This window comes from Onychostruthus taczanowskii, unplaced genomic scaffold, assembly GCF_017590055.1.
Source record: "Onychostruthus taczanowskii isolate IOZ18803 unplaced genomic scaffold, ASM1759005v1 scaffold22, whole genome shotgun sequence".
Classification (NCBI taxonomy): Eukaryota; Metazoa; Chordata; class Aves; order Passeriformes; family Passeridae; genus Onychostruthus; species Onychostruthus taczanowskii.
This window is the reverse complement of record NW_024499462.1, coordinates 2,994,596-3,006,733: the sequence shown is the minus strand read 5'-3', so window position 1 is coordinate 3,006,733 and position 12,138 is coordinate 2,994,596. Positions and strand designations below refer to the sequence as shown.

General features: G+C 39.9%; 1 protein-coding gene across 10 annotated transcripts in view; it reads right to left on the bottom strand.

Annotated features, from left to right (window-relative positions):
* The window catches only part of JMJD1C (jumonji domain containing 1C), a 161,799-nt gene that overhangs the window by 30,557 nt on the left and 119,104 nt on the right, over window positions 1-12,138 (bottom strand). For 7 of the 10 annotated variants that reach the window (XM_041404712.1, XM_041404702.1, XM_041404704.1 and 4 more), the window contains 5 exons: window positions 8,651-8,756; window positions 3,785-3,909; window positions 2,389-2,532; window positions 2,085-2,271; window positions 333-1,999 (listed from right to left, as the gene is read on the bottom strand). In XM_041404712.1, the coding sequence (XP_041260646.1) occupies window positions 333-1,999; window positions 2,085-2,271; window positions 2,389-2,532; window positions 3,785-3,909; window positions 8,651-8,756 (2,229 nt within the window). The remainder of the gene's footprint in view (window positions 1-332; window positions 2,000-2,084; window positions 2,272-2,388; window positions 2,533-3,784; window positions 3,910-8,650; window positions 8,757-12,138) is intronic. The other 3 variants (XM_041404708.1, XM_041404709.1, XM_041404707.1) reach the window with 2 other exon arrangements.

Below are 12,138 nucleotides of genomic sequence, written 5' to 3'. Positions count from 1 at the left end.
GGTACACAGTTTAAGGTAGCAAATATTTACCCTGTGAACCTCGGTTCCCAAACATGCTGGCTGACCTCGCCCTTAGTCATAAATTAAAATCAAACATTTCATCTTTCTTTAGAATTCTTAGGAAATCAAGGTCTGGAAAAACTCCCTATGCACATCCACCATGAGACAGTGATAACTGCTGCAGTTTCATTCCTAGTTCTCTGCCTACTCAAAAACCTCACCATCACAATACACTCCGTGTGACACAAATTACCACATCTGTACCTAGGAAAACACTGCTGGGAGACACCAGGCCCAGCTAAATACATCATTAAGAAAGGATCTTAACTTACCCTTCTCAAGGAAGCCTCCGCGTTAACAGGAGTTTCTGGGTGGACCCATTTGGAGGAGGGCAGACCGAGTCCTGAGTAAGCATGTGTTCCATTTGGATACTGCCAAATAATTGGATAAAGCCCTAGCTGATTATAGGAAGCAGAAGGATGAGCTTGTCCGAGAAGATGTGGAGACTGGTGTTGTAACATCTGTTGCTGCTGCTGGTGTGCTAATGCCAAATGGCTTAAGCTGCTAGCATGAGCAGTCTCTAGTCGCGGGTGGGCACCCAGCAAGGAGGCAGCAGGCACTCCGGGCAACACTGCGGGAAGTAGATGAGGGTGATGAACAGAATGGTGGGATGCGCTACTAAGGGGGTGAGTGTTAATAGCGGACAAGGGAGCCTGAGCTGAAGACCCAGCGAGCAGATGGGATGAACCAGTTAATGCAGGATGATGTGCGTTTGGATTTAAACAGGTTCGGTGGGATGAGGAATGCAGAGGATAATTATGCTGATGCAAGTAAGGTGAAATGTGATTAGTTCCTGTTTCTTGTCCAATCAGAGTGGGGTCCCTGTACACTGTGAAATGTTCATTCTTGTCAATGATAAGAGGACTCTTAGTAGCTTCTAGAGCACTAACTCTAGCTGGAACTGGATGAAAACTAGACCTAGGCAAATCATGATCAGTTTTATTGGCTGACCTTGTTAATCCAGTAGCATGGCTGTTTTGGGAACTAACCTTCGACTTCACAGTATCAGAAGATTGGGTGAATTTAGGCTTAACATCAGGTGACTTTGTTTTAGGATGATCAACTGAAGCACTAGATTTTGACTTCACAGAATCGGGGACTGGACTTTGTTTACGCAGTTTACTCTCTTCTGCTACAGAAGCTACATTTAACGAAGACATAAATGAGCCATACTGCACTTTTTCAGAATTTAAGTGTTCATTTACTGGTAATGTTTTTACAACCCCGGGTTGTATCAAATCCGTTTTACCAACACTGCTAACCCAACTTTGATCAGCTTCCTGTTTTCTTGCTTCAAGGAAATTTGCATTTGCAAACTGCTGCTTTAAATCACTGCTGTGAGATTCTATTTTCTGAACTGTTTGCAAACCAAAGGTACTTGCAGCATTATCCTGGTTCTCCTTTTCAGAGCTGTTTTTATTAGAAACATCAACAACACACTTAGGAGTAGGAGGTCTGGGTAAAAACTGCTCATTTTTTAACTCCACAGTATGATGTTTTTCTGAATTACAGTCTTGAACAGGTGGATCCTTGGCATTCTGCTCATAAAGTGTTGGCTGCTCCGCTGCATGGAGCGAAGATTTTTCCTGATGATCCAAGACCGATGACTTCAGTCTTTCTGTCTCTTCATGGTTTTTATCCTGCTGTACTTTATCCCATGGAGACTGTCTGTCTGTTAGTGTTTGTTCTACTCCCTCAGTAGTTTGGGATTTTCCTTCTTCTCCATTTATCTTTGAAGAGTTCTTGCTTTTTAACTCATTTTCTGAATTTTGCTCCGAGGATGAATCTGTTAATCTTTTATTTGAAATCTCTGAGTCACTGCTCTCAGAATAATCTGAGATGTTGTCTGTCCGCAGTCTCTTCACATTTAGTTTTTTTTCATCTTCTTCAGGTTTTCTTCTTTTACTAAGAAAGTGTTTATTTTTGGTTTTGGGGTTTTCTGCAAAAGATAAAAACACATCTATCAGATTTTCAGTCTAATAGTTTTAGGAAGCCCTCCCACCCTTTCCATTAACCACTTGTACCTCCTCGACCTATATAATCGTATCTTTCATCTTTCATCTTCTCTTCATCAGGCATGCTGCTATCAGAGCCTTTCCTCTTATTTGGCCGAGTATTCCTCTGTTGCTGGTGAGAATTCTGTCTTGGTGCTGCAGCTTGGGAATTCATTGCTGGTCTGGGACTATTTGCTTGTGCACGTGTATAATGACCCTAAAAATAATTTGTTATTAATTGACTTCAATGCAACGTTAATTAGTGTCTTTAAACATGTATTTTTAACATTTGCAATATATGAAAATACTTAGGTAAAAAGATAAATGTATCTACGTGAACTGTGTTGCTGTTCTGGTTGGAACGAGACCGTCGGCGTGAAGTGATGCCAATATTTTCACCTTTCAACAAAGAGTGAACAACATCATCTAGAAAGGTCATCTGAACCATAGAAGGATCAACATTCTGAGGTTCTAACACCTGGTTTATGTAAAAAAAAAAAAAAGAAAAAAGAGAAGAGAGAAAATAACAATCCACAGATGTTCAGACAATGCCTAATCTGTATTTTCTGTACCAGTGTTCACCAGTCTATTTTGTGTGCTAAAGACTAATCAGAGAAAAGCCTACTTAATCCTGACATGCAGAACTGACATATGACACAACAAATGCTGGGAACAGTGTTAAACCAACGCAAATGTGTCTTTACACGCCATTGCAAAAAAAAATATTTTTTAAAGCGAAAAGTATCCCACCACCCATTCCTTCCCCCTTCAATAACTGCAAATTTGAGATTTAACAAGCTATTCATAGACTAACCCTTAAGCAGTAATTACAATATACAGATATTTTATAAAATTAATTTAATATACTATAAATTATACTGCAGAAGCACATTACAGTACTGCTTTCAACAGAAGCAAAACTGCTACCAGAACCAAAATGACTGGAAAGAACTTTAGAACTGTTGAACGCTATTAGCGAGAAATCCTTCATGAAGTATGAAATGCTAACTGTATCTTCAAAGGACATGGCACAAAGTGAAAAAAGTAACCTTTGGGGAATACTAATTTGAGCAAATTAAGGGAAAGAACTATCCGAGTAATAGACTAGTCTTAAATTTTTATTGTCACACATGGTTTTGTCAGTCTTTTCAAGGCAGATGGGTCATTCACCCTATTACTGTTGAGTCATTACCTTACTCTCCTGAAATAGAATTCATTACTGCCATTAAAAATACCAGTATTAACTCTTCTTGCAACACCAAATTCCACAATAAAACTAAAACCCACCACAGCAAATATAAATTGGGGCAGCAGTAAATGCTTAATTCAATAAACTGCAAAAAGTGACTATTTCAATTGCTTGGAAAAGGTAACCATTACTGCAGTGCTGAAAGATTTCATTCTTGGGAAAAGAAATTCTCAACAGAGCAGACAGGGAAGACCAGTTCTTCAAACTGGATTGCTTTACTTCAAAGACTTCACTAGTCAAAGAGCAATAGCAGAACAAACCATAGGACTGGTATTAATCATATCACTGCACAAATACTCAGCTTCAGGAGGATTTAACTGATAGCCCAACACATTGTGCTGCAGTTTCAGTGCAGTGATACCCTCAGCCTGCTGGAACTGAACCAACCTGATGTGATTCTGAGTGCTACCAACAAAAATTAGAACCTCCCAAGGCACAGCTTACTTGCAGGTTTTTTTGTGAATATCATCCATCAACTCACCTGGTCATTCATAACCACCATAGTGCGGGTGAAGAGATCATGGTGAGTGATGATGCCAGTGAACCACTGGGTGGCAGAATCCTGTCTGTACACTCTCACCCTATAACCATTTAAGGAGTACGGACCTTTGGAAGGGGAAGAAATAAAAAAGCCATAGAGGAATGTAGAAAAAAAAAAAAAAAAGAAAAAAAAAAGGCACACATGAATTTTCCTATTTTTTTAAAGCTTCACAGCAAATATATAGTGCACATGGCATGGACAGCTAACCACAGATTCAGGAAGACATTTTGAAATGCAAATGACCCATGTAAGTATGCTTTAAGGTTAATTCTGTTAACATTTTCAACATACAATTTTCTTATCTAACTAAATCTTTCTGCAACCATGATGACACATGATGGGAAAATTCCTGCCTACGAACAGCAACCACAGAAAAGTAATCTGAAAGGCTAGAAAGTGGCAGCAGCAGGTTATACAGAAGCCATCTAACAGGCTAGTCACATGCCCAGCTGCTTTGCTGGCTAAAAGATTTACATCTTGGTGGTTAGGCTCTGCATCTGCCAAGTCTTCCCCATAAGTGACCACAGAGTTTCTCTCCACTACAACAAGCAGAAAGGCAGTGGAATGATCCCGTGACTGCTATGGCCACACAAAGCTTTCAAGCACACACACTATGAACACTTCAGCTCCTGTTTTCAGACATACCAAATCCAAAGAAACCTCATGCATTTTGCAAAGCTCAGTTAAATTCACCTCCAAAAGCCCATGGGGATGGGGAGCTATTATGATACAGTACCTATTTTACAGTTTGTTTCAAGACCCAGAAAGCAAGACTTAACAGTTTTATTCATATTCAGTGTCTTACTTGATCCCAGGAACTCTGAAGTTTCATTGCACTTGGTGTTTATATGGCATTTTGTATAACCAAGCAACACTGCCACCAAGTTCAGTTCCAACTGTGTGGGCTTTGCTAATTCTGCAATCAAACCCCAGGTCCCAGGTCAGGCACACAGGAAGGGAGGAAAAACCAGTTAGTGACAACCTACAAACAGCCTAACCTAAATGATTTAAGACTGCTCAGTTGCTGAACCACACAGGCAAGGCCAGAATTTCCCTGTCTTTCCTAAAGATCAGTTTTTCCAAGCCCTGCCCAGTATATTAAGCAAGCTCAAACATCTGCAGCAAACAGGCCAGGGACCTCACAGGTGACAGCTTTCTCCAGTAAAAAATATCTAGGATCACACAAATGGGTCTGTTATACCCTCTCTCTGCATGTGACAGTGTGCTACTGCAAGGACTGTTTTTAATGTCAACATTTGACAGATTGAGAGAAGTGCAAAAGCAGTAATTATTTAGTAATTTCCAAGTGGTCTCTTGAAACATTTTTTGCATGTGACTATATAATTTTTAAAACCAGCTGGGAAGAGAAACACCACACCACAGCAGCCTTCTTACCCCCATCCACATCATTCATGGCACAAATGAAGCACTGAGACCTCCTGAACCCCCTGAGCCACCTCAGCTGACGCCTGGAGTATGTTTCCAGCAGCACAGACAAGGGTCAGAGGTGTGCCTGCACAGGCACTGCCAACCACAGGTACATATGTGCAGAAAAGAAGGAAGAATCTACAAACTTATGTCTCACATTTCTGGTCTTGGACTAGACAGGGTTCCCATGGGGACACATTTCCTGATGGTTTCTCTCCAACCCTTACTCCATATGCCCCTGCAGAACGCCTCCAGCTCAGCTCCCACACTTCTGACTGCCTGACCCATCCACATTCTCACATCTTGAACTTTTAAGGGCTGTCCCAAAGCTCTGCCTTGTTCAGACAGTCTCAATAAAATTCTACATGTGTATCTTTGTGCTACTTTGCCATTCCTACTTTGCTATCCAGTCTCCTCTTCTCTTGCATCTTACTGGTAATTGCACAATGATTTTCAGTCTCTTGTGTAAGCAGAACCAGCATCTCCCCACCTTTTTGTCTCATTTTAGCATTACTGTGACTCCAGGCCACTAGCTTTTAAGTCCTTTCCCCCAGTCTTCTCAGCTTGCAAGCTCCATCCTTCCTTCTCCAACAGCTTCCAGCTTCTCCCATACTCCCCTACATTGACCCAGTGCCAATTTCTTTCTTCTTACTCCTTGTTCTCATCTGTGTCCATCCTTCATTCCAGCTGTTACCCTATCTATTTTTAAAAGAGTTTATCTACCTTTAAAAACAGTGGGTTAGGTTTTTTTCTTACATGCTGATGGGATGACAGGAAGAAGGAGAAAGTTTGAACTGCAGCCACACAACACAGACCAGCTCAGCTCCAGCCCAGCCCAGCCCAGCCACAAGCAGCCATTACAGGAAAAGCCTGGCTTTGTCTCCAGCCCCCGGCTGAATCACGCCAGCTACACATTGTTGAAACAGCCTGTGCAGTACTATGGGAAAATATGCTCAGAGCTGAAGCACACTTGGTGTTTCAAGAGGATTATTATACATGCAGCCTGAGATTGTAATGATAAAAAAACTAATCGGAAGAAAGAAATCAAGTATTTTAATTGTTAAAAATCAAAGACACTTCACTATGTTCCTTGAACCAGTTTTATTTGTCCCAAAAGCTTTCAACTTGGCCAAGTTTGGGAGGAGTTTCATTTTTTATTAAGCAAGGAACAAACTACTTTCCTGCCAAAGCTACAGTCTCTACTGCAAAGCATGCTGCTGTGACTGCCGCCCAAAGGAGAAGTTAAACGGGCCAATTTTTTTCTTTAGTCTCATTCTTGTAAATAATTGGACTGGTTTTGACTAAAATTCTCCCTCCTCAAATTGGCATGTTCCTTTCCAAATATTTGGAATCAGATTTTAATGCTTCTATCCAACCCTCCTCTTTCTTCAGATAAACTGTGTTCTAACTGCAAAAGTCAAAGTAGAAAATACTAAGTTATGATATGAAGGTTTCAGCATCACAGAAAACAAGGAAAAGGCTGGATGCTAAAAATATTGTAGAGGATGAAGTAGGAGAAAGTGGTAATAGCCTTAACAGATGCATCTAGACAAGGCAGAGCCGAAAATATAGCTTAAATTGCAGGGAACAAGAAAATGGAGGAGGTGAAGCTAACCAGGGAAGAGAGAGGAGGAGAAAAGGAAGAGAACATGACCAGACTACAGCAGCTAGCACTGTCAGAGGGCTGTCTGTAAGCCACTGGAAGGCCGGTGCCAACAAACTGCCAACAACTGCCAAAGTCTGCATGAGCAGGAGCAGCTTATGGGCAGGGAGAACGTGACAGCAGTCTCTGCTGGCTGACCACCATCCATGGGGCTGAGGCCAAGGGCCCCGTGAGGAAGCATGTGTCTCCTCAGGTCACACATCACACCAGGGGAGCAAGTGGATCTAAAGCTTCTCCTCAGATGAGCACAAATAGCCTTCAAGGACACTGGCATGAGATTCATCTTATCTATATTACTGTTCATTTGTGCACTTCTAAGCACAGAAACCTCTGCTCGACAATCTGTATCTATGAAGACAAAAATACAGATCCTGGAATGATGGGATGGAGCTGTGTGGGTGATGGGCTGGCAGTCTCATTTAGATGACTATTTCAATACTGCTGGAGCTTTGCTCAACTATTGATTCTCTACCAATGTACACAGAGACTTTTACAATAGTCCTACTGTTGTTACTCTAATGAAATACAAATAAACAAGCTCCATTTCAGTTTCCTTTTCATATAACCCTGATTTGATTTTGCATCACCTTTCAATCCATTTCATCAATAGACTATTAACTTGTATTGCATCTGATGATATCAAAAGTAAAATCTGAAATGACTAGCACCAACATTCCAACTTACTATCTACACAATTCCACACGCTCATTTTTTCAGCATCCTTTTTCTGTGGCCCGTAAGAATCATGCCTAGTCAAATGAGAAACTCCACAGAAGGAAAGACAGAATTTTTTTACTCTAAGTTCAGTATTATACTTACCATATTGCTTTTGTCTTCTGATCTTGGTTTTATCAAAGAGACTAGACAGCAAGGAAACCTCAGAGCCATCCTTAAAATATCTGATTATTTACAGCTTCCCTCCTAATCTTCATTTACAAAATGACTGCTTAAGCATTTTTGCTCTGAAACTTTTTTCCTGGGGATTTTAGCCCAAACCCACAGAGGTTGGTTTCTGCCTCCTAGTAACAGGAACTCCTCTGCAGAGCTTCCTCAAACTTAATGAATATGCTGCAAATGCATACAGTATTTTTACTATCAGCAAAATGGCACCAAAATAATTTCTTCAAATTCGTACTAGTTTTCTTGTAACTTGTATCTACAGCATAAATATTATTGTACACAGCTTTTTCTGCAATCTCCCAGCAGCAGAATTGAGTTACAAATTGTTACTGATTTGAAAGCAACTTTTCACTCAGGGGGTGAGAGCGTGGGGTGGGGATCTGAAAGTATTCTTCATCTGTGACAGAACTGTGAAAACTACAAGCACAGACAGGTATCTGAGAAGTTATCACACGTAACAGTAACACTAACAGAGCACAGAACAGTTTTAAACATGCCAAAATGTGTGTGGAGGCCATTCATACACACTTATTTTCACAACAAACTTTATAAAATATCTACATTCAGACTAATGATATTCAGCTTTTGCTGAAATCACTAAAACATCAAACAAGTTAAGAACAGTCTGAAGCAAACACCAACAGCTTCTTACAGTCTTGTTTCCTTGTATGAACAAGTACTTCCAAAAAATAACTTCCAAGTTAAAAAATATATTCTCCATTATAACACAAATGCTATGGGATGAGTCCCACACAAGTAATGGCCTTAAACTAGCTAACACAGAATATAAATAACACAATTTCCCACATAATTACCTTGCATAAAAATCTCCTGAACCTTTTGTTCCTTTACCCAGGCTTTTACCTCCTCATGTAACTGCGGGTTATCCCTGAGAACTGGGTTTAGACTGTCTACGTCGTCCTAAAGTAGAGATTAAAAAAAGAACCATATGTTATGTTTACTTGTAACATTTTTGTTTATTTTCCTAGATGTATTTTAAAATACAATATTAAGTCATTAGATGCTAATTTTACTGATTGCCTACAAATCCCTGTACTATTTTTAGAAAAAACTTAAAAGCATAACATAGTGCTAGAAGTTATTTCATGGGAACACAGTATGTCAGATCCCACATGTGGCCAGACTTGTAAGCTATTAATAGGATCACACTTTCATACTGTCTTACTACAAGCTAAAAATGCCCTCTAAAGACTTAGGTGCTCACAGGTATGCACAAAGAATTGTTTAAATAATTAATAAATTTTGTTTTTAAAATATTCTAGTTTCCATATCTGTAAAATGTAATAATATGGACATGTTGAGCATAAACACAGATATCAAACCTACAAGTGTAACACACAAGCAATATTTCAGGAGAAACAAGCATTCTGAGATAAACACCACTGCTGATTTCCAAATATGTTGGTCTTTGTTAATTAGGCAGTTTCAAATAAGACACGTTTTAATTTTTATTACAATCAGTTCTCCTGGAAAATATTATTTTCCAGTATTTGGTAGGATATCATCTGGGAACTTAAGATATATTCAGTGGCTCCTTCTAACAGAAAAAAAAAATTAGGCACAGAATCTGGTTCATATCCTTGCAAGCATGGCTTAAGAATCACCATTCACCTCTGGACTCCTAGAACAGCTATTTCTCTGTTTCAGAGCAAACTTGCTATTTCTGTCTTTGAGGCTGTGGCAGAGAAAAAAAGCCTGGTGGCTCCTCACACCGAAGATGGCCTTGGAAACCCATGAGCAGCAGCAACATTCATTTATAGCAAGAGAACTTCAGACAGCTAAAATAATGAGTGCAATTCTCCACACACAAAATGTAGAATGTTTTATCAGTACTGCAGTTGAGATAAAGCAATTTCTTTCCTTGATCTCCAACAAGTTCCTTGATGTTTCACAATTTATTATGAAGAGCTCCAGCCACAGAACACAAAGATACAAGTAACACCCAGTGAATCGTGCATTGCTGCCAGGCCCTCCAGTGACACAAGCAATTTCTCTCTATTCAGCTGGATGAGATTATTCCTGCTAACCCACTGATCACAGGATATCTATTTCCAATTCAAAATTCACTTCCTGACACTTGGAGATTTGCTGTGCTCCACTATGGAAAATGCATCAACACTTTGGTTATTAGAGAAAATTACTCTATCCTTACGCCTTTACAACGGATGTGGCCTTGGATTGAAGAAATGGTCAGGATGATCATTTTAATACATGTAAATTGGAACAAAGTGAGAGTGAAGGAAGATCAACAGGACCTCTACCACAAGGTTCAAAATACCAACCAGGTAAGTATGCTGCTAGCACTACAAGAGGGTCATAACTAAAATTTATTCAAGGATGGCCTCTCCCAAAGCAGTTCAAAAAAGAGTATTAGCTATTCTGTCCACATCTGCAAATCCTTTTGTGCAATGATCCTACATACAGAAACAACAGCACCGCCACTAGAAAGAGGGAATTATTTGCCAGGGGAACACAACAGATCCTGGAACTGGAGCTGTGTGATGATCAATCATCTGTCCTCCTTCCCATGCACTCTCTTTCACAGCAGCTCCAAAAGTCTCCTGCACCAAAAATTTCAGATCCACATGCACTGGATCTAAGCAGCAGACTGAGGACTGCAATACTGAGTCTGGCTGACCTACAAATGCAGTTAATGTGCAGATCTTGTACATTTTGAGCAATGTCTTCAGTCGCATCTAAGAAAATTTATATCCTCATTTTGACATTATACACACTGATTAAGTACCATGAAATCAAATCCGTTACTCTTAACATTAGACTATTTTCATGAGTTCTTTACACAGAGTTTTTGAGTCTCTATGTCATCTTAAGCCACTTTTGATTTGTTTCCTGAAGGCAACACACAGTGGTGCTTTTTTCCTTAAGATTTCACATCCTTCTTAAGCATCTTGGCCTTCTTTGAACTTGACACTGAAGATACTGTCCATCCTACATATAGTACATTTGAACATCTACCTCCTGTTCAGATGCATGACAGCATCCTTGGCTGAGAGTGCTCCCTGTGAACATTCAGAAAAGGGGACTGCAAAGTCCATTTTGTATTTATCTCTTCACCCCTGGGGAAAGGCGAGCTCAAGATAAGCTACAAAAGGCACAAGAAGTTAGGTCAAAGACCTATTACACAAACTGCATGCAGGTATAACTGGGATTATGTGGATGATATTAAAGAGAATCCAGAGTTTCTAAATATACACACAATACACATTTAACACATCAATCACAGGGTGGGAGAGAAGACACTAACAGAGCAAGTTTCTGTAATCTCAAAAACTGTTCTTTTGTGTACATGTATCTATGAAAAAAATGTGTGTGCCATGACTTACCTTTTTCCATTTGCAGTCTTAAATCTGAATATCTAAAACCCAAGAAAATAATTGCGTAATGTGTTAAAACTATAAAGCAGTGGCATTAACCACAGTCTCAGCACACATAACAAACTCTGGCAAAAGCAGGGAGAGGACAACAGGCAAAGGTGATAACTTGCAGTCTCCTCCCCAGTTTAACACTGAAGACAAGAAGATGACTCCGCAGTTCCCAGTTCTTTTCCTCACCCTGTGTTTATATTACTCAAGGAACAATTACTGTCTACAGATTTGAACCCTGGCAAGTGTAACGCTCAGTTTTCCTCTTCTTAGCTGATGCAGCGTGATTGACAGACTAACCTCCAGAAGATTTAAATGCCCTGCAGGATTTTCCTCCAGACTTTTCCTCATATGAAAGTAGTTTTACAAACAGAAGTTACATACCCTCTTCCTAAACTAGTTTTTCCACAAGTCCTGGAATATCTCCTCCAGAAGGATGTTAATACTGGTTTGAAATCCTTATGCAAATCAGGATGCAAATCAAATAAAGGGGACTGTTATATTCTTCTTCAAATCTGCTGGAAGAAGCTCTTTATGTACTTCAAGTGGCAGTGCCTCTTGCTCCACAAATGACTATATGCAACTCTGGGAAGAAGACAAAGGACCTATGGGCTAGAAGAATATGGTTGAGATAACCCCTCCTGCCCTTCTGGAAAACAGTCACATGAGGCAATGTGACTACCAGAAGCTTGCCAATCTATGACTAGTTTTTCACATCTTTGCTGATATTCTTTCTTCTTTCTACATCAAAAGAGGGATTCACTTCTGGTGGACTGGACTTTACGCTTAATTATCCAAAGATCTGGGTCAGCTGCATGTCTCTCTAGGTGATCATTCTCACCTGCTGGGGATGTGTTTGACTCCAAGGAAGTCCTGAGAAGAATAGAGAATGAAATTTT